The following is a 21,645-nucleotide window of genomic DNA, read 5'->3' as shown; positions in this document are numbered from 1 at the left end:
GCTATGCCTAGGCGGTTGGGCCATACACACAATAAATATTCTTCATATGAACACCCAAAGAGCTGGGTTACCCTAGGCAACTACGAAATCTAGCGTCAGTAACATCTACTTTAGTGTGCTTCATTCTAAATACTACTCCCTTTGCGTCTTCGAATTCTTCCCATTTTTCAAAATTCTCCTAACACATTTGGATAAGTGGGAAGAAAAGTAAAATGGAGGTTGGTAGTTTGGTACCTTTCTATTGCTTGTACAAAACATTGAGAAGTGATAAAGAAAGAAAAATCATTCATATTTTAATACTCTTCTGAAAATAGAACTAGGCAGTATCATGATATTACATCATTTCGCATAGCCAGCACCCAATACAACAAAGTCGCAGAAGAAAGTGATAATGCCCCAATAAAAGCCAACTTACTTCTCGGCCAAAAAATGCAATGTTGGGGGGACAGAGAGAAAAGATGCATGTAACCGTAGAGACAAACTTGAAATTTTTACAGCGTCAAGAATAAGCAGGAGACACTCATATCTATACTACAATCCACCACCAGATAATTTCAATTAATTATCTGATGCTAATGAACACCGGAATTCAATATGCATTTTAGATGACATGGGCTTGCAACAAATGAACCAGAAAATTATATAAAATATAAACTGACAGAATAGACCAAAACAACATCAAACCTTAAAAATTATGCACACGTCATGTAATACAACTATCAGTTCAAGCATTACCGAGCCGGATAACCAAGAGGTAGCTTTGGTGAGACAGAAACTAAAGCCGCAAGTAGGGTAGCTTGGCCATGCATTGAATCAAGGTCCAGTTTAGAAATGTGACCCTGCATTAAATACAAACTATCATTTACGTTGTTTACAATAAAAGAAAGGGGACAGAGAAAGTTTTAATTAAAAGAATGCTCTGAAATATAGCAAATTTAGAAAAGAAAAATTCAATATATGGCCAGGAATTGCAAAACTTTTAGGGTGCGTGTGTATACAAAAATAAGAGGGAAAGGGAACAAGAGAGTTTTCCCTCTTAATCTTTCCTATGTTGGAGGAATTTTGATTAAGCTTGGAGGCAGGAAAATGGATCCCTCCATTTCCCTCCTTCCAGACAAAGGATTTTATATTGCTCCTCAAGTCCTCTCCCTCCCCTTCCTTCCCATCCAAATCCCTCAATCCAAACAAGCTCTTAATTGTCCAAACAAGGCCTTAGTTGTGACAAAGTTAACAAATGCGATTCCAGTTAGCAAAAAAATGCAGCATTATCCTCAACAAGGATTGTTATGCAAATTAACCAATAGCCACAGAGAACTACAGCTATAATACCAGCTAATAATTTCATTGTGATGAACATATAATTGTGGCAAAAGAGCTGAACTTGCTAGCATCACAGACAATTGAAAGAAGAAGTTGGAACTTATTCACAAAACCAAGTCAAGGACTAAAATAGAAGAGGTGAAAATTACACTGGAATTTGAATCTGCCAAAAAATAGACTCCAGGATATGACAAATTTGTGCATTCACCGCCTTCAGACACAACTACACAAGGATGTTTCTTGAACTGGAAGTCATTGGACAACTACACTAACTGCCCCTTCCCTCTAACAAAACAGAAATAGTAGAATTGTGATCTAAACCCTAATGCTCTCCTGCCTAAGGTGTTTTTAGAAAGGAACCAAGGTCCCTGCTATGTACTTCTACTTATTTGCACCCATATAGTGTTGCATATGTGTAAACTTCAAATGAATAATCTTTAATAATTGTTAAGCGAATGTATATGACTGATGCTGATTCTTATAGGGCTTCATGAGTGGATGCTGCAAATCACTTTAAGCATTATGCGCCTTAGGGATTCAAGTCATGAGACTCAGTAGTCAGTACTACAAAAGATGTAGGCAGTACTTAACTATTACACACACTTGAACATGATTACATGACTCAATTTCCTAACCTTGTCAAACGAAACACTTTCTCGCAAGGCATTCAGAGTGGTCACGCCATAAGAAACCAAACCACTGACACAGGTAGGATCAACTTCAGCCAATGCCCGCAACATCAGAGCAGCCTCAACACGTACCTGAACAAAGGATGCAAAACATGTGAACGTTCTTGAACTTTTCTTAGATGAGGTACAAGAATAAGCTATTATAGATTTATAGATGCTAGAAGAATGTACAGTCGCCAAGTATATGACATCATCACAAAGAGGTGAGACAAGTAACTCCAAGTACATGTTACATCTAAGATTGTAATGTCGTTCATGTTAGCCAACCCCAATTTAATTCTAGACAAATGCTTTGTCGTTCCCCAAAAAGAGAAATGCAAAAGTTAGCAACGGCAAGAGTGCAAAGGTGACATTCCCAAGTTTCCTGTAGACAAGTGAATGACGGTCATTTTCTTATGAAGATGGAGTTAATTTTGTCTTAACTAGAGATGTTGGACTTTACTATAAAGGAAATGAACATTATTATTTACTAAAGACACATTAGATGATCATTTTTGAAAAAAAAAAAAAAAAAAAAAAAAAAAAAAAAAAAAACTGTAGACTAGTAGAGGATCAGGATTCAGGAGTTCCAGAATTAATATAAAAACATTCCAAGTCCAAATCCACTCAGGGTAGGAGATTCAGATTTACTTAAAGCACTAGCAACCTTAGCCCTCAAAGAACCTAAATAAATCCAAATATAGATAACAAGAGACATGACTTGACAACAGCCAGGTCTTCGCTCCAATCAAATGCACCAGACTTGTATTCACTATTGACCTATTATTACCTTGAAAACCCATCTTACTTGCCCTATAAAGATGACAAGTCATCCTGACCCAAAGAAGTTCATAGAACGGGCAAATAAAAAAATGCACGAGTTTTTTGACAACAAAGAAAACCAAAAAAAACATACTGTCAGAACAGTATACTGTCACAAATTCTCTGTGTTCAACTCCTCCCTTAATCTAAATAACCCCTTTGTCAACACACTATGATGCTTGACAGACAAACTCATTGTGCTCCTCTTTAAACAAAGAGCTGTTTCCATAAGAATGAAGATAGATCCCAGTCACTGATTAAACCATCTCGTTAAAGGATGAAGATAGATCAAAGACTCTTTACTCTTTGGTTCTGGATTATGTTGGAATAAATCAAAACACCTCACTAAACTGGCTGCGCTGCTTTTTATTGTGAAGTATCAGTCATTCGATGCACTTCCTGACACATTTTAATCTTGGGTCATTCGAAAAAAGTCTCTTCGTAATTCGTATAGCTAGCACAAGGGTAAGGTTGCGTACATCCAGGGCCCCCCTTGTCCCGTAATTTGCTGGAGCCTTGAAGTTGAGGCACTGGGGTAATGTTGTTATTGTTGTTGTCAACACAAGAGCTCCAACCTTCAGTGGAGCAGTACTTGTATAAGGAACTTAAATATGCATATAATGAGGAGCCAAGCTGACGTGAGAAATAAGGATTTGCAGAAAGATCTTGTGACACTGCCAATGCACAGCCTTGATCATCACATGGGTCAGATTTCAGAAGAACCACATATGAAGAGAGCTCTACCATTACCCACTCATTAGGAGTTTCTATGTAAATGGAGGATCAAAGCATTTCCTGTATTTGAGAAGATAACGGGAATAGGGTAATTGTGAAAATCACAGGCATTCGATAAGGAACGGTATGAACTTCATTGCCGGAATTTTTTACCCAAATATTAATAGGTCGGGTATTAGCAGACAGGAAGCAAGCCATGTAAGTTTTCCAAAACATGAATATGACTAAAAGTAACACAAACATGTAGATGATACTGCACAGTACATATAACCAAGACCAAAGCCATAAAATAATGAGTGAAGAATCTTAAAAGTAGCTTCAAGTATCAAAAGCTTACCATTTGAGAAGGATGTGATAGTGCAGCAACAACAGTGTTATCCAGAACTTCTTTGAACTCCACTGGAACCTACGGATATCAAAGTTCAAATATGAAACCAGGGCATGCAGAAGAACCAACACCAACATATTCTTTTATTTTTATTTTTATTCAGTCCATTATATCAAAAGGGTAAAGAATAATATATTTGGCTTTTTTTAGGTGATGGACAGGGGACACTGACTCATGTAAACCATAAAGAAAATACATAAAAATCAGTAATAAAGCCCCACCTCTCCTAGTGTTTTTAATGTATATGACAAGGTACGTAGTGCAGCAACCTTCATCAAAGAGCTACTATCGGGAGACTGAAGCTGCAACTTCCAAGAAAATATTTAAGTATAAAGTCAATATCAACATCATCATTTCATAATCTCGAAAGTAACCCAGCATACCTGTTGTCCCAGAACAACTAAAAAGCTCCTTTGAGTAGGTTCTGTCAACTGATCTACCACACCAACCCTAAGTATATACAGTACACATGCCTTCAAAAACCAGAAGTATATCAGAGCCACCCAGCTTGGGAACTATATTACCAACCCTTCTTTATACTATACCACGGCATAAAGCAGATAGCGATGTATGCACACAGCCACACACATAGAAACAAGTAGTAACTAAAAGGACTTCAAAGCATACTTCCACAAATTTTATCAAGAAAGCAATTCATCCTGAATGCAATTATAACATGGAACTGTTTAGAGCTTCCTGAGGTAATAAAGCTCATGTTAACATTAGCTTCATTACATCATATGAAAGTATCGAGCTTATATACATTCAAACGCAAACATCAATGCACCAATAGTCATCAAAATCTAAGCTGGCCATGCACGATTGTATGACCCAAATCAAGGTTCCCTTATACCACATCCAATATGTGACACTATTAATAGCGTATCCTGGTATAAATGTTTTAAGCAAGAGCCACGACATAACCAATTCGCTAGGGATTGAGCTGATCCAGTAACCCAAACCCAAATTTGAATTAGTCAAAAGTAAAGAAGAACAAACAACATAAGAAAGGTGTGTGTGATCTCCCCCCAAAAAGGCAACACTAACTCCAGAAAGGAAATTAGAAAAAATCCTTTGTTGGCAACAAGAATCAGTAAACGCAACCAGCTTTTCTTACTAGGTGGCTGCATATATTTCCTTATAAATTCTTAACCAAAGAAGTCACATGAGGGGGCCTAATCAGCAAGATTCTAACAACATATCAAAAGCAAACACAGAGAAAGGGTTGAGCTCATGAGCTTGATTAAGACTACCAGAGCATGTGCATCAACAGATGTATCAACTTGGAGCATGTCCATCACTTGGGTAGCAAAGTCCTGAAGTTCACTGTCTGGACGCTGATACTTGAGAAGAATGGCCTGCAATTGTGATTTGTATACACTTAGTACTCACTCCCTCTGTCCACTAATTGAGTTCCTATTTGTGTGAGAACAAATATTAAGAAACCAAGTAAACTTAAGGAAGAGAATGAAAGTTGAGGAAAGATGTGAAGTCATAAATAAGTAGGACTACAAATGACAGACAAAAGAGGAGAAATTCCAAATAGGAACTTAAATTGTGGACATCCTAAATAAAAGAACGTAGGAGCTTTATTAATGGGCAAAGGGGGTAGAAAATAAACTGGACATCTCTCAGTCATTCATAAGATAAACGAGCTGCCAAAACATCCTAACTTGAGCGTAAGAAAATTACAAACCTACTTATTTCAAATACATATATCTTCTGTAAAGACAAAAGCATGGAGGTGTAGCAAGCCAGATAAAGAAGCAACAGCCATCCAGTAAAGTAGACTAATAAAGCTTTTTATTATAAAGTAGGCTAATTGAGCCTTTATCAGCTCTTATGCACACTGACTACCAACAGCTTCAGAAGCAATAAGCACTTCAGCCACTAAATAAGCAGAACTGATGAACACACTGCAGCGGAATTACACCAACATTAAGCAAATGCATGATCCAAGTTATGATCTATCAGAGAAAGCAAATGGAACAGTGTACAAGCTCCAAAATTGCTATCAACTTCAGTGATTCAGGACATCAGGTTGATATAAAGTACGGCTTTCTGGTGAGTATTTTGAAAACTGATGTCCAGGATCCAAATATAACATCCAATCAGAAATACACATACATTAAAAGGACAAAAAAAAATCACAATCCACCTGCAGGAAGGAAACCCATGCTAAAGTTACGCTGATTCGCACGTCCCTTGGGCGAACACCACTTGCTGCAAGTTTGTTAAGAAATGGCATTAGCTATAATAGAAAAATATAAAAGGATATATCTCCAAATTAGTTCATTCAATGCTTTTAGGTTTCTAATTTTCTCAGCAGACACAAATGGGAATGGATCCTCTTCATTTCTTAAAAATTGATGGAGATCCATGTCCTCATCAAAGGACCAAATTTACTCATAGGTATTATCCAAGGATCTACATTTAACCTGGCAAAATGATGGAAAAGGAAAAAAAATGTCCTCCACACTCTCACTTTATCCTTTCATCGTTTTGTTGATTTAAATATACGCCCTTGGATGATGCATATGGACAAATAAGGCCCTTCGATGAGGAAATGGACCTCCGCTTATTTAAGGAAATGACGAGGATCCATAGTCGACACAAACAAGTATATTAAAGTTCCGATGACGACAAGGACTGAAGGAGTACTGCACGTTTTTAACAGAAAGGAAACGGCATGCCCCATTTTCGACCATAAACTTTAAGACCATTGTACATATTATTACAGAGGTTCAACAAGATAAAAGAAGCATGTGGCAAGAAGTCCTACATTTATGATGAGCATTGGTAAGTAGAGAGAGTATTTGATTCATGAGCATTTGCACAGTTACTTCCAAAGTTTAGAGTCATTCATTAAAGATAAATTTACACTAACTTAACGTTATGTGAGATTTTCCCAATGAAGCACCTAAATGCTAAAGAGAGTTAGATGAGTCACATTCTGATTACATTCCTCGTGTTTGATGATCTGATTTAGGCAAATGATATCAACTTTTGCTTTATATATCATGGATGCTACGTACACAAGTAATAATACAGATCCAATACTAATCTGCGTCATATTACCACAACCTATCAATAAAATACCTGCCTTGTACTGATGAAACAGGTATTTTACTAGCTATAATCTAAAACAGGTACGACATATAACTCCATTTGCCTATTGAAAGAAGCACAGGAAACCGAAGAATAATGCAACCACTTCCCTGCCTTTTGAGCAAAAAACATACCTTTCACAAAGGGGGACACCAGATGCCTCTGCAAGCAACCTTCTAATTTCTTCCCTGAAACAGGTTGACCTTTTCCTCGTGGCTGCACCTGTATCACAAAAAGGAAACTTGAGTCCTCCAACAAAAATTATCTAACATGTTAAAATCTTTTCAATCTTTATTCTCGATTTAAATTCTAAGTTTTTATAAGACAAATCCGGACTTCGATTTATAAAACCTATAAGTTTACCTGCCTTTTGTATTATGTTTCACTCCCCTTTTGTTTTTCACTTTTTCTTTTCTATTTTCTCGCATTTTGAGGTGTGCGTTCACCCATAGACGGTTCTAAAGGATGAATCATGTCAGCCGACCCCAAATCATTTTGGGATTACGGCTCTGATGTTGTTGTTGTTGTTGTTAAAATCATTTTCACCAGACAATCGAAAATACAAACCTGTGCCTCAGGAGTCATCACGAGAGCAAGCACTGAACCCAGTGCATCAGCAAAGGCATCACGAACAGATGATAATGAATCATTGAAAGCCTTGAGCAAAACAAATCTTTTAATTATTCAGAATACGTCAGCATATTAGGAAATGCAGAAGCAACGGGGAAAGGACCTACCTTAACACAAGTAGAAGCTGAATTTTCAAGCTCGGAAGGTCCTAGACCTGGTCCTCCAATATTAGCAAGTGCCTTTAAACATCTAGCAGCAGCTATTCTGACAATAGATGACTTATCAACCACACCAAATCGCATTATGAGTCGAAAAGCCTCTGTATATGCTGTTGTTACGGCTGTGCCACCACAACCTTCCATTGCGTGCTGCAGCATGTAGAGCGCCTCCTTCCTGACGTACTCCTGCAATATTTGAACTCTTGATGTCAACCACAATAAGGTACAATTTGAAAGTCTGCTTTATATTTATAATTTTATAGAGAAGAAGCAGACAGTAGTTAAATTTTTCACAAAGGTCTTTACAAGCTTAGTTCTTGCAGAATCAGCATAAAGTTATCAAGACCGACGACTCATCGACTAAATAACTCATTCTATCCTGATGCGCATGTATCTCTGGACATAGTTGGCTTACGGTAGTGGGAAAAAAAACAAGCAACTACCACGTCTTGTATTGTCTAATACTTGATCAAGTTTTTTGGCATAGCTAATTCGCAGAAACAAACTACTGGCCATTGAGACTTAATAGTCTAGGTGTACGACGAAAGAAAGTAAAATTTCTAATAGAAGAATCACATTGCTTGCTGCTTATTCGGATGTTAACAACAACAAAATTAAGAAAGAAAAGTGTTCTTGACTGCAAAAAATATTCTGCGGTCCTAGTCACAGATGTTCCTTCATATATCATTCAGGATTGTGTTGCCCATCTGTCCTGGGAAAATGTACTTCTGATACTTATCCAAAACATGAAACAAAAAGAGATGCTGCACATACTACCTCCATCTGACCAGATTCTCAAAATTGTGAGCTGGGCCATGGTTTTGCAAAAGACACAAGAGGGAAGCCATATGATAAAAAGTAGTGGTATATAGGGCAATTTACATAGTCAGAAGTAGCCTTCAGAAGAACTGTTGAAGACGTGTTAGAACATGTCTAAAAATAAGGAAAAAATGAACAGTTCTAAACTTTTGACCAAGGAGGGGTAATGTCTCAATCATCATTTGTTTAATTTCAGTGGAGTTTTCAGTATCCTCTATTCACCTTCCACTTGGAAAGACAAACTCCTATCTGACAGTCTATTACTATGGTCAGACATGACAAGATTAATGTGTAAGGTTTTAATACAAAGTATGCACGTTCAAAATAAATAGAAACACATAGTAGCCCTAAGAGTCACATTCTAAAAACATAACAATTTAATGCTGAAATCTCACTGGTCTAACCAAAATCTTATAGTCAAAGTAGTACTGTCAAACCATCTTACACAAGCACTAGTATAATTCAAACCGTCTAATTTTGTATCTCCACTCGACGCATAGTGTTTCTACAATGCACTAAGTGAAAAATAATTCAGTCAGACAATATGTACGATTGGTTTGATTATAGTTTTATACAGCTAATGGACAAATATTCAAAAATGCATACCTCATGATACTTCATGAGTTTTGAGGCAATGCTGGCTGTTTCAGGGAACCCAGAAGTTATTTTTCTTCCAAAAAGGCGGTACAATTCTCCCAAACACTGAGCAGCACCTTTATTCACATGAAAATGAAAAATAGATCACAAGTAAGAATATTACAGCCGCGAAATAATCAAGGTAAAACCAGGTAGTGAAAATGTGGACTTCTGAGCAAAGATTAAGAGGCGATTTTTTCATTATTTATGATCTTGTTTTGTAGGCAGCTAATTTATGTCACATTGTCACTTCTACTGACTGGCCAGAATTCTTGTTCTTATGAAGTCAGCGGAAAAAAAAAAACTTTCAAAATGTTTTCCGTCTACTTTGGGATGTTTAATGTTAGTTTCAGTATTAAACTATTAATACAGATTACAAAGGTTCATGCAATACACTTAACCAGCTAAAATTGGCATATGGCTACTTCGAAGGTCCCAACTCCCAACTAATCCACTATCTTATCAAAATCTTATGTTTGAAGGTCCTACACTACAGTGTAATGCAACTCAAATGCAAAGTGACACACAAATGCAGAAATGATGGCATAAGTGCGCGCGTAAGCAATTAACAGGAAATTGAACAATTTCAACAAACCTGTTACTCGCTGAGCGTCACTTCTCTTCCCATCGGAAAGAAATCCTTGAAGTGAGCTGGCTCTTGAGTATATTGAAATAGGATCTCCTTTAGCAATAATCTTTGCCATAGCTATTGAAGCCAAGTGACGGACTGGCCTCCTTGCTCCAAGAACCAGTAACGAATACAGAGCATCTTCACATTTTCTTTGACATACCAAAATACAATCCTGCACAAGAGGGTTGCGCTATTAATTCACTACATTCCACCGTCAATTTCCTATTCAAAGTTCCAAAATTATAGTAGCGATATACATAGAACAATATTGCAGCTGTGAGTAATGAGTATTGCAGCTCAACTAAAAAAGTGCCAGATTTTATCAGTCTATCGCAAAAGATCACTGTGAGTCATGAGTATAGCATGTTCAAAATCAATACTTTTGAACCAGACATTCCGCTACAACTTCATTACTAGGTCCCAAGCTACACTTTTAATTCATCTGATACATAGCACGATAATATCATGGAGTATCAAACATCTCCCAAAAAAGTTCATTGATCAAATAATCACAAAAACAAAAGGCACTGAATTCAGCATTCAAAGCTCAAAAAATACTGAAGTATGCACTCCATTGCAACAGATGAAGAGACATTAGCAGAACTAATTGAATAATAATATGCTCAAATAAGCAGAAACTTCCAACTTTCTATAGTTCCCGGATTATTGGAGTGAGGCATGTAATCGCTGCACATGTAACTAATTAGAGAACCTCTCACATCACTCGAAATCTCATGTTAATAACATGATGATCCTGAATTAACATCGTTGCAAAGTTCATTTACAAATTGAAATTTCTACCATTAATTCATCTTATACATAGCACGATGTTATCCTACAGTATCAAACATTGCTGCAAAGTTCATTAATCGAACAATCACAGGAATAAAAGGCACTGAATTCGGCATTTATTGAAGCTCCGGCAATACTGAAGCAACACTTAATTGCAACAGATAAAGAAACATCGCCACGACTAATTGAATAACAATATGCTCATGTAAGCAGAAACTTGCACTTTCTAAAGTCGCAGAATTATTAAATTGAAGCATATAATCGCTCGCATTTTGCCGTATCAAGAATTAATCGCAGTTTCAAAGCATAATTTGCATGATAATATGCTAAAATAAGCATACATTTCAACTTCCTAAAGTCGCATAATTATTCAAGTGAGGCATTTATCAATCAAAAAACGAAATTCAAGCGAAAACTGCAGAAATTCGATTATATGAAATTGATAAAGAGAAAATAAAAAAGACCTTAGGTTCGTCAACAATGGCGGAAATGAGATCAGAGAGTAGATCGAAACAGAGAAGAGGATCAGGAGGCTGTTGAGAAGCGGAAGCGACGATAGATTCGAGCTGTGCTACGAGAACGCCGAAACGAGAGAGAGGTGGTTCGAAGTTCTTCTTCGCCATTGTTGAAGGCGAAGCTTTTTTGATCGAGAAACAATGGTGGACTTGTGAGTATCAGTTATGGTTATGCACTTGTGTTGCGACCGGTGAAGCCGGTATGCTTTTTTATTTTTATTTTTATTTTTTATTTTATTTTTCGCAGTTGCTCTACGGGTTCAGTTCAGATCATATCTTATAAGTTCGGTTTAGATTTCAGTTGAGTTTAGTTCAGATCCTATAAATTCAGTTCAGATCCTATAAATTCAGATCTTAAAAATTCAGTTCAAAAAAGTTATATACGAAATATTATTTTTAAAAACCGTTGCAAAAACATTTGACATTAATTATTCGATACATTCACTCCTCTTATTATTTTTTATTGTGATGTAATCGTAGTATAATGTATGAACAAACTAATATAAATAAAGCGGAAAAATGTTACTATATTACCTTGTGTTTTAGACTATTTTCTTATCAATTTTCTCTTTTGGCTGTCCACTAATATCTTGTAAAAAATTTGTTTAATCTCAATAAAAGTTTGCGTTTTTTTTTTATAATAATAATAACAACAACAACAACAACAATAAGAAGAAGAAGACGTGGATGTTTGCTCTGACGACTGTTCAACCAGATTACTGGGGTTCGAATTCCACAAATGCAATTTGTTGCTAAACTGGTAAAAATCCTATCAACATTTCCATAGGTCATGAGTTCGACTTCTACCAATGACATTTTATAAGTTGGGGCCCAGATTGTTTCTCGGTTGCCCACTAATTTCTTGTAAGTTTTTTGATAATTTTTAATAAAAGTTCCAGTTTTGTTTTAAATAATAATAATAATAATAACAATAATATTTAAGTTAATTTAATTTAAGTTAATTTAAATTCAGATCTTGTAAGTTCATTTCAGGTCCTATATACAAATACAAGTTCAGTTCAGATCCTATATATAAGTTCAGTTCAGTTCAGATCAGATCCATTTCAGTCCAAAAGAACAGGGTCTTACTCATTCATGAACCTTTTTCCATTATTTTTTCATACTATGTCATTTGCCAAATTCTTCTCTTTAAGTATCTCTAATTCTCTCCCTCACAAAATTAATTAAATTCTACAAAATTAATCAGATCCATCAAATTACACAATTATGGATGTTAATTCTTTTATCGATCAAGTAATAAGTATGTGTTAGTTAAATTAGGGTTTGTTTAAACCGTCGTCGGTGTTAGTTGAAATTACATGGGAACGGGGATTTTTTGTTAAATTCAGAAAAAAGATTACATCCCCTTAGCTTAAACTAAAAGAATAAGAAAACTGAAAATTTTCCCGCCTAAATGCTCTTAACTAGAAATTGGGTCTAACTTTATCTAGGTATGTATTGGACCAAATATATGGTCTTTATGTGTCAAAGTATCTTATCAAACACAGCAGCTTTTATAGCTGGGCCAAATTTATTTTATTCATTATTATCTCATTAGTCAAATATATGTATTTTAAATGACGTAAATTTTCTATTTAAAACATATGCAGATTTTACTTATATTATTAAAATCACTGTGTGCTTTTCACTTTTTTATTCTTTAAATTTTTTACTCCGTTTAAATTGTTACTCCGTATATTGTAACAAAAATTACAAAAATAGTTATAAGTTTCAAATGCGTAAAAATAAGCATAAGTTTTTGTAATTAAACTAACAATCTTCTTTTTTTAATCTTCAACTTATTCCGGGTAAAAATGTAAAATTCGTTCTATTTTAATTCTTAGTATTTTTATACATTAACAATTGTAGATAATTACAAATAAAATTCAAAGTTCATTTATATATTATTATTATTAGCTCTAATTGTTAAGTTCTCTACACATGACATTCTAAAATACCGTGCATTCGCACGGGCTCTATACTAGTAACCAATCAAATGTTATGACATGATAGTACTGGAATAACTTTGCGTATGAGTAGACCTGTTTGCAGCATTGCTGCTGTCAAAATTGCACTTCTTTATGACACAAGCGCATTTTCTGATTCTTACAATAGAAGATGACGAACTAGTCTTTGATGGTGGAGCTGATAATGATGCTTGACCGGATCCCATTGACGGTTGGGGATGGTGAATGATGGGCCGGGCTTTAGTGTGGTAGGCGTCGTCGATCAAAAGAAGCGAGGGAAGGAGGCACTGGTTGGCGGCTAGCTAAGGGCGAGAAGGGCAGTGGGCAAGGTGGTGGTAGGAGTGGGAAATGGAGACGCTGGAATCTAGGATAACTGAATATGGAAAGAGAACGTGAAAATTGGGGTAATGAAATAAGAGGGGTAAAATGGTCATTTTCGTCCATGAAAAAGTAAAACTCGTCTATGAATGAGCACCACCCTTTTTTAAATGAGTTTTTCTACGTGGTGCCCTTGTGTTTTTTTCAAATTCTACGTGGTATCCCTAGATTTTTGAAAACATCAATGGTACCCCTAAACTTAGTAAAATGTTCTTAAAATACCCAAACTATTAAAATCAAGTTTCTAAACAGTTAAATTTTGTGAATAAAATGTGTTTACGATTAACTAGACGATATTTATGTTAATGGCATGACAAATTCTTGCCAATAAACAATCAAAAATGCATAAACGAAACATTTAAAAGTGGCGGATTAGAACATTTTGGGTAATTTAAGATGTTTTCATTAAATTTAGGGGTATCACTGATATTTTTGAAAAGCGAGGGGTACCAGACTACCAGTACCATGTAGAGTTCGAAGAAATACAAGAGTACCATGTAGAAAAACCCTTTTGAAATAGATGAATAATTTCATTAATAGAACGCCGTACGACATTTACAAATAATATATATCTATAACCGAAAACGAAACTATTAGAAACCAAAGAAAAATAATTTTCTTGTAAATTAGGGATCTCAAACCAAGATCTGACAATTCGGCTCCATCTCATATCACTATCTTCATTCAATTTTGATGAGGGGATCCTTAGTATATGATAAATTGTAAAAGAAAAAATATCTTTTACCGATTCTATAGATCGTTGAAAAATAACATGTAACCATTGAAGTAATGTGCGACGAACTATCAACGAATTACTCTTGTCTATATTACGACTGAAACAAAACCTAGGATTAATCGAACCCCCCCCCAAAATAAAGGACTGAAAAACGATTCTCCCAAAAAGAGAGACTTTTGTTGACTAGAGGATCGATAAGCATACTATTAATTGAACTATTAATTGAAAGATGAAACAGTTTTGGAGATTCTCATCGATTGATTATCGATGGGAGCTCCAAATTTGATGGACATGAGAGAGGTGAAGCCGATATGTTTGATTTAGGTGATTCAGTTCAATGCAGTTCGGCTCGGACGGATTGATAGTTTCGGGAAAAGAAAAACAAAAGGCTTTGGTTCACTTCACACGCACGTAAAGAATACGAGTTCCTAAGACTTTCATTACTCGTTTTAAGAAACATTGTCATGGTTGATTTACTTGAAAACAAGAGTTTGTTCAAGTGGAAGAGCTCTCTTATTGCAACCATGGAGTTTGGGATTCGATTCTTACCTAAGACATAGTGCGATTATGCGAGTCCTTAATCCAAAAAATCACTAATTTATTTGACTATATTTTTCCCCAAATTGTTCGAATACATATTTCAAAGAAAGAAAGGCAAAATAAGAGTATTATGAAGTAGTTTTCATGTTAATTTATTCACAAGTTTGGAAATTAAGATAAGTAAATAACGTGAAAAGTTATAACTAATGTGAGTGGTAGTAAGTGCTTAAAAGACGGTAATGAGAAGGGAAAGAAAGGAAAAGTAAAATAAAATAAAGAAACTAACCTAAAAATTTCTTTGAAGAGTAATGTATTTTGTATGAATTGATTCACATGATTCACATTTAGGTAGACATTTGGCATTTGTGTAAGGTGTGTTAAATATTATGTGGATCAATAATAATTTGAAGGATGATCTGGGTCGTTGGTTCATTATGTAAACAAAATCAGTTACTTAATTCTTTTTTGAAGTTCAAATTGAAGGATGAGGACTAGTTTGAGAAGTTCTTTTTTTTTTGTCAAAGTTGATTTTCTGAATACTCCCATTGATTACATCTTTGAGGACTGAATCCAAACTTCGTGTAAGTTCCTTCTTGATCTTTCCTTTTCTCGCGCTTGCTCACCTTCTTACTGTAACACCTCCATCTACCAAAATGCCTTACCAAGGCCTATGACATGCTAATCGTACACTTATTCAAAGCTAACCAACATGCTAAACTAATGCAGTAAAGGAAGTCGGAATCGTATCCACATGGAGACTAAAATGTTCTATTTACTAATAATAAGTCCGTCTAAGTAACAATTCTGGGAGTTGTTTGTTTGGATTACTAAACTATATATGAGTAATGAAAGAAAGATAAAGAGTCTAAAAATAAGGAGAAATAGCTAGGATAGTCGGTTCACCATGGTCTAACAACGGTCAAAGGTAGGATCAAAGATTTGTCAAATTACGGTCTGAAGGGTAGTGATAAGGTCATCTCAGTCAAAGTTAATTTTATTTATTACCATCCTCTACCTGTTCCTTGACCTCCCTCCATGAGTCCCTCCCGTCCTTGATTCAATACCAATTACTCCCTCTGTCCCGGTCATTTGTTGTCATATTCTATTTTGGATATCTCAATTAATTGTTGACCTTTCTATTTAAGAATGGACTTGATGACAAATTTGATCATCCACACAAAATTTGGTCCACTTATCATTTACTTATTTATCTTCTCCTCTTTTCTTGGTCTTTGTGCCAAAACTAAAGGACAACAATTGATCGGAATTGAGAGAGTAATATATTTGCCACCCAAATCATGATTTTTCTTTTAGTAATTTTAAAAGCTAAATATGATTAATATTTTTTAAAAATCGAAACATAGTTTATATTAATATTTTAATAGTTACGTTAATTATATTGACACAATTATAGAAATTTAATTACTATAATAATTATTTTATTATTAAACTCTACATGTTATACTCTATAGAATTAAATTTTTAATTATTTTTGTAATATAAATTACTAAAACTAATAATTTTATAATTATTATTTCAAATATAATATATTAATATTTCAAAATAAATATTTTAAAAAAATTCTTTATTTATCTTTGACTTATTCGAACTAGTGTAAATGCCCATGCTACAACACGGTATTTTTTTAGTTTTATTTTATAAAGAGACATTCTCAATAAATTAATTGCATAAATTAAATGTACCTTTAATGTTATAATGTACTAATATAATCTTAGTAAGAGGTAGAAAATGAAAGTTTATTTATTTTTGTCTTAAACCATTTTTATATTACCTTACTATAAAAATTAATTCTATAATGCTATATCATTGCACGAAACTAATTTATGACATTAAATTACAATTAAGTGATGTAAAAATGTAACCTAATTAAAACGCATATAAACCTTACAAAAAAACAGGTAAAAACAATATACCATGCACTTAAAAAGACGATTTACGAATAAGTAGACTAATAATTTTTTTTAATTAAAAAAATACATTAGAATTGTTACGTCCTTTAAAATATACACCATATTTAGAGTGTAACTGATGAAGGATATATAAGAAACAGATTTATGTAATTTTAAGGTGTAGTGATGACAATAATTATGTTAAAGACTGCAGAAGTAAGTTTGCGTAATTTTAGAGTGTAACTGATAAAGAATAATATATGAAAATGGAAATGATTGCATAATAAATTATGGATTTTAATGAAAAAGTCATAAATATGAATTTTAATTAAAAGATTAAAGTTTAATTATAAGAATATATTAATTGAAAAGATAATAATGTAATGAAAACAAAATTTACTTGTTACCTTATTTTGGAGGGAAAACTAAGAAGAATTTTTATTCTCTCAGTAGTAGGGGATTGGATTTCAACCCTAATGTCCCTAAATTATCGGGTCAAACGGTTACGGGTCGAGGTTTTTCGTGTCTTGATCCTGGTTAAAAATATTCTCTTGTACTAGTATATAACCTAAATAAATATTGTCAGTGTCACAACCTTTATTTATTAATAGTTATATTTTTTTGTGGGAAATTTATAATTATATTTTTTTGACGGAAATTAATAATTATATCTCATCTTATGTTTCCTAAAAAAATATATCATCTAATAAGTAAATACTAAAATATAATTTATTCATTTTTTATAGAAAAAAAGATAAAATTTCGATATCTATAGATTCTTTCAACTATAAAAAAATAGGGTTTATGTATTAATAAAATACGATTTATAACAAACTCCCAACAATATTTTATCTAAAGCATGACGTGAAGGGGATGGGAGTTTAACAAATCTACAGGACTAGGATTGTTTCATTTACAAAGCAGCAAGATCAAACCAAGGCAAAAAAAAAAAACGGAGAGCAGAGGCGAGCTTAGGCAATGGATTTGACGAAGACAAAATCTCACTTCATACGTTTAGCATGTCATCCATATCCGACTCGCTCGAAACTTGGTCGCTCCGTCTCTCGTCAATCTTCTTTTTCTCACGAGGTATTATTATTATTATTATTACCATGTATCACTCTCAGACCGTTTTACATTAATATTGTATTATTGTGTATAACACTAACAAAAAATTAAATATACTGTACTAAGATTGGTATAAAAAGAAAAGTTTAGTCTTTTGCATATGGTTTTACACAATTAGGTATGTAATTACGACAACCTTACACGAGTATTTACGAATTTTAAATATTCTTTGTTTGGATATTAAAGTAGCTAGGCTCCTGTAATGTTCTTAAGGACAATGGAGTATTGATTCGGCCTTCTTAATTACAGACTTACGGCTCCTCGGACCCTTGGTTTCGTAAACCGTGGCAGAATTGGGATTTATATTGCCTGTACTTTTTTTATCATACTTATTTTTTTTGCTTCATGACAATAAACCAAATTCATTAAAAAAAAATCACAACTTAAATTAATTCTCTTCAATTAATTTTCCATTAATATAATACTAAATATTAATGAGGTGTAAATTTATAAAGTATTAATACACTAAAAATATAAAAATTTTATATACCAAGCCCGCATGCATGCGCGGGATCCATACTAATATAATAATACGGAGTATATGTGTATGAAGTATTTAACTATTTTTTTCACTATAGGAATGTTTACTGATGTCTATGATATGATTTATACTTGTATAGATACAAATTTATAATCATGTTTGGTGAGACTGGTTATGTAGAATCTCTATTCTTGTGAATCTCATTATATTTTAGTCGGTTGGTTTTGTTTAAGACCGTCGTAACTTAATCTCTCTCAATCTACTTTTATTCACTCAGCTCCTCTATTTTATTTGGGTGTATGAGAATTTTAATTTAAGACGGTCTTAAACAAGAACTAGTGTATTTAAGGAGACCTTTGGAAAATTCTGAGCATTTAAAGCAAACCGTGAAGATAGATTATTTGAGTGAATTATTTCTAATAATGTTTGGACTAAAAGAAACATCCGTAAAAGGCGATATACTGTACATCTACTAAGAGCATTCTTGGGATTTTGATTAATCGGCGGTTTTACATAGTTTGAGGTCGAAAGTTGCACCAGGCATGAGGCATCCTTCCGTGCACGATCGTTTGACTCGATTTTATTGCACTTCTCAATTTTCAGGAGTCGAGAGCAGACGACGAGGCTAAAGATGAAGCACTTGTTCCTTGTAAGAGAAGGAAAAAAGAAAAAAACATTTTATATCTTCCAAGAGAGATCATATTCAACATCCTTGTCCGCGTTCCTGCTCAAGTCCTGCATGACACCGTGAGATACGTGTGCAAGCTGTGGTTTGAAATAGTTAGGGACGCTGATTTTGTTACAGTGCATCGTCAAATATCTCCAACCGGTTTTCCCACTCAACCCGCTTGGTCGCATTTACCTTACTATTATATTGACGTAGACACGGCTAGCTTGAAGGTAACAAAAGTTGGAGTATCGGCCCCTACCAGAGTATTGTGTTGTTATAATGACTTAGTATTGCTTTCGGATTCGACAAACGAAGAAATTTTACATGTCGTGAATGTCGTGACTAAAGTAGAAACCAGCCTGCCTCCCTTGGTGGGTTTTCGCAGTAATTACGGAAGTATAGGTTTAGCAGTTGATTCCTCTGGTCATTATAAAGTGGTGTATGTCACATCCAGTCAACATGTATATATGAGGGTATTTACTATAGGAGTTGATGAAGCTTGGAGATTTATCGATCTTCAAGGTATACACATTAGCGCAATAGCGCAGAGTTCAATGTTATACAGTCGTCCAGACTGTTTTGGAGGATTTATATACTGGCTTAAGATGCCGAAGTGTTACCTTGGTTTAGCCTTGGATGTTAATACGGAAACTATTTATCAGTTTTCTAAGCCAAATTACTTGGTTCAAGGAGATCATTCGACGTGTGTTATTGGTATCGGAACGGGAGTAGGCTTGATATATACTCGTGAGCCATTAACTTGGAAAATTTGGAAATTGACAGAAGTAAAATCTGGTCAGTGGACTGAACTTGCTTGTATTGACGTGAGAGAACTGCATAGGCAATTTGGTTATAAGCTCGATTATAGTTTACATTTGCGTATAAATCCGGTTAGATTATTTAGAGGAGATTTGTGGTTCTACGGTCATTTCAATGAGAAGTTTATTGTGGTTCGTTATAATCTGTCCAACAAAAGCTTCGAGACCATCTCGTTCAAGACATCGCAATTGCCATCGAAGCCTCCATCGTCAAGCAAACACATGATCTTCACCCAAGAATTGCTAGCATCTCCTGATTTATAAGTATAGCCGTGTACCCCCCTCATTTTTTGTCAGACGAATTTATTTACTAGTATTTTTTTCATGATATTATTGACTATTTTAATTATTGGAATTTAGAAATTCGTGTTTTAAGGTTATTATGAGTTCAGACGAATTCACAACCAATTTTAATAAGGTTACATATACTTTAGAATTTAATGAAACAAGTTTATTAGAGGTTAACTTTAGAATTGGACCGATGTTCACCCCAACCTACTGGGGGTGTAATGAGCCGATTTGAACTCGTTGTTGGTTTGCCAAGCTTGTTTGTGCCTTGACTGAATACGGGTTTCTCCAGTCATGTCACATTCTGACTATTCTCTATTTACTTATTCTAAAAACGCAATTCAGCTTAATGTACTTATTTATGTGGATGATTTGATTGTCTCGGCTAACAATGATGCAGCCTTGGCGTCATTTAAGGAAGATTTTTGCGCTCTTGTTTTTTCGATAAAGGACTTAGGTACTCTCAAGTACTTTCTTGGTTTTGAAGTTGCGCGAAATCCAAAGGGTATTGTTATTTGTCAAAGGAAATACGCCCTGAATGTGATAAGCGAAGCTGGTTATCTCGGGAGCAAACCCGTAGGCACACCTATTGATCAGAATCACTCTATAAGGTCGAATTTGAGTGCTCCTGGAAATCCAAGAAACAGCCTATTGTGACTCGCTCCTCTACTGAAGCTGGATATTGTGCTATGGCTATAGTTACGTGTGAAATAAAATGGTTGAAAGAGTTGCTCGAAAATTTGGGTGTCTTTCATCCTCAGGCTGCCAAGTTGTATTGTGATAATGCGTCGGGTGTGGGCACTCCATATTGCTGAAAACCGCTTTTTTATAAACGAACTAAGCATATTGAAGTGGACAGTCATTTTATTTGAGATATTATTAATGGGTTGATTAAAACCAAACATGTTTCTACGAAGGGTCAGCTAGCCGATTTATTTACTCACAAAAGCCTTGGGTAGTGCTCAATTTCACGCGTTATTGAGCAAAATGGGCATTACGAATCTTCATAGTATTACGATATTTTGAGTTTCCAATTAATAATTAGGAAACCTTTTTTTTTTTTTTTTTTTTTTGTGAAGAGTAGTAAGGTTCAACTTTTAAAAAACAGAAAGACGAAACTTAAAAGACGAAACAACAAAACAACCAAACAAGAAACTTAAGACGAATGAAGCGGGACAACTCGGGGCCAAGAGACTCCACCAATGTCTTGCTCCATTAATCGGAAAAGCTTATCCGGCACATTTGAGAGGTCATAAGTGATCAACTGCTGCATTTGCGTTACTTCTTGATTCGCAAGCCAATCGGCCGCACATGAATTAGCTTCCCGATAAATGTGATGAAGCTCCACTTTCCAAGTGTTATCTCGAATAAACGATTGACATATTTGTATCATATGAGAATGGGCTGTTGGGAATTCAAAAGACGAACCTATAAGCGCTCTAACAACCTTCGAATCCGTTTGAATCATGAGATGAGGAAAGCTTATGTCAAATTTCCTAGTTTATGA

At 34.7% G+C, this 21,645-nt stretch overlaps 2 protein-coding genes across 5 annotated transcripts in view; one reads left to right on the top strand and one right to left on the bottom strand.

Moving 5' to 3' along the window:
* The window catches only part of LOC141612476 (protein SWEETIE), a 34,469-nt gene extending 23,040 nt beyond the window's left edge, over nucleotides 1-11,429 (bottom strand). For all 4 annotated transcript variants that reach the window (XR_012529103.1, XR_012529105.1, XR_012529104.1 and 1 more), the window contains exons 1-13: nucleotides 11,172-11,429; nucleotides 9,880-10,087; nucleotides 9,255-9,361; nucleotides 7,779-8,015; nucleotides 7,609-7,698; nucleotides 7,176-7,263; nucleotides 6,092-6,156; nucleotides 5,187-5,291; nucleotides 4,317-4,406; nucleotides 4,155-4,235; nucleotides 3,883-3,951; nucleotides 1,956-2,081; nucleotides 736-839 (exon numbers count right to left, since the gene is read on the bottom strand). Coding sequence is in view for 1 of the 4 variants with exons in the window: in XM_074431268.1 (XP_074287369.1) it covers nucleotides 736-839; nucleotides 1,956-2,081; nucleotides 3,883-3,951; nucleotides 4,155-4,235; nucleotides 4,317-4,406; nucleotides 5,187-5,291; nucleotides 6,092-6,156; nucleotides 7,176-7,263; nucleotides 7,609-7,698; nucleotides 7,779-8,015; nucleotides 9,255-9,361; nucleotides 9,880-10,087; nucleotides 11,172-11,330 (1,529 nt within the window). In the remaining 3 variants the exon portion in view is untranslated. The remainder of the gene's footprint in view (nucleotides 1-735; nucleotides 840-1,955; nucleotides 2,082-3,882; nucleotides 3,952-4,154; nucleotides 4,236-4,316; nucleotides 4,407-5,186; nucleotides 5,292-6,091; nucleotides 6,157-7,175; nucleotides 7,264-7,608; nucleotides 7,699-7,778; nucleotides 8,016-9,254; nucleotides 9,362-9,879; nucleotides 10,088-11,171) is intronic.
* A 6,223-nt stretch (nucleotides 11,430-17,652) lies between these two features.
* Nucleotides 17,653-20,391, top strand: LOC141615400 (uncharacterized). The gene is made up of 2 exons (XM_074433773.1): nucleotides 17,653-17,842; nucleotides 18,966-20,391. The coding sequence occupies exons 1-2, from the start codon at nucleotides 17,732-17,734 to the stop codon at nucleotides 20,112-20,114; spliced, it is 1,260 nt and encodes a 419-aa protein (XP_074289874.1). The 5' UTR covers nucleotides 17,653-17,731; the 3' UTR covers nucleotides 20,115-20,391.
* Nucleotides 20,392-21,645: the final 1,254 nt, after the last annotated feature.

Source organism: Silene latifolia, chromosome 11 (genome assembly GCF_048544455.1).
Source record: "Silene latifolia isolate original U9 population chromosome 11, ASM4854445v1, whole genome shotgun sequence".
Classification (NCBI taxonomy): Eukaryota; Viridiplantae; Streptophyta; class Magnoliopsida; order Caryophyllales; family Caryophyllaceae; genus Silene; species Silene latifolia.
The sequence above is the reverse complement of the archived record's forward strand: the minus strand, read 5'-3'. Positions and strand labels throughout refer to the sequence as shown.

Coding starts and splice junctions, on each gene's coding strand:
- LOC141615400 (XM_074433773.1), top strand. CDS start 17,732: ATGGATTTGACGAAGACAAAATCTCACTTCATACGTTTAGCATGTCAT. Junction 17,843..18,965: donor AATCTTCTTTTTCTCACGAG/GTATTATTATTA, acceptor CTCAATTTTCAG/GAGTCGAGAGCAGACGACGA.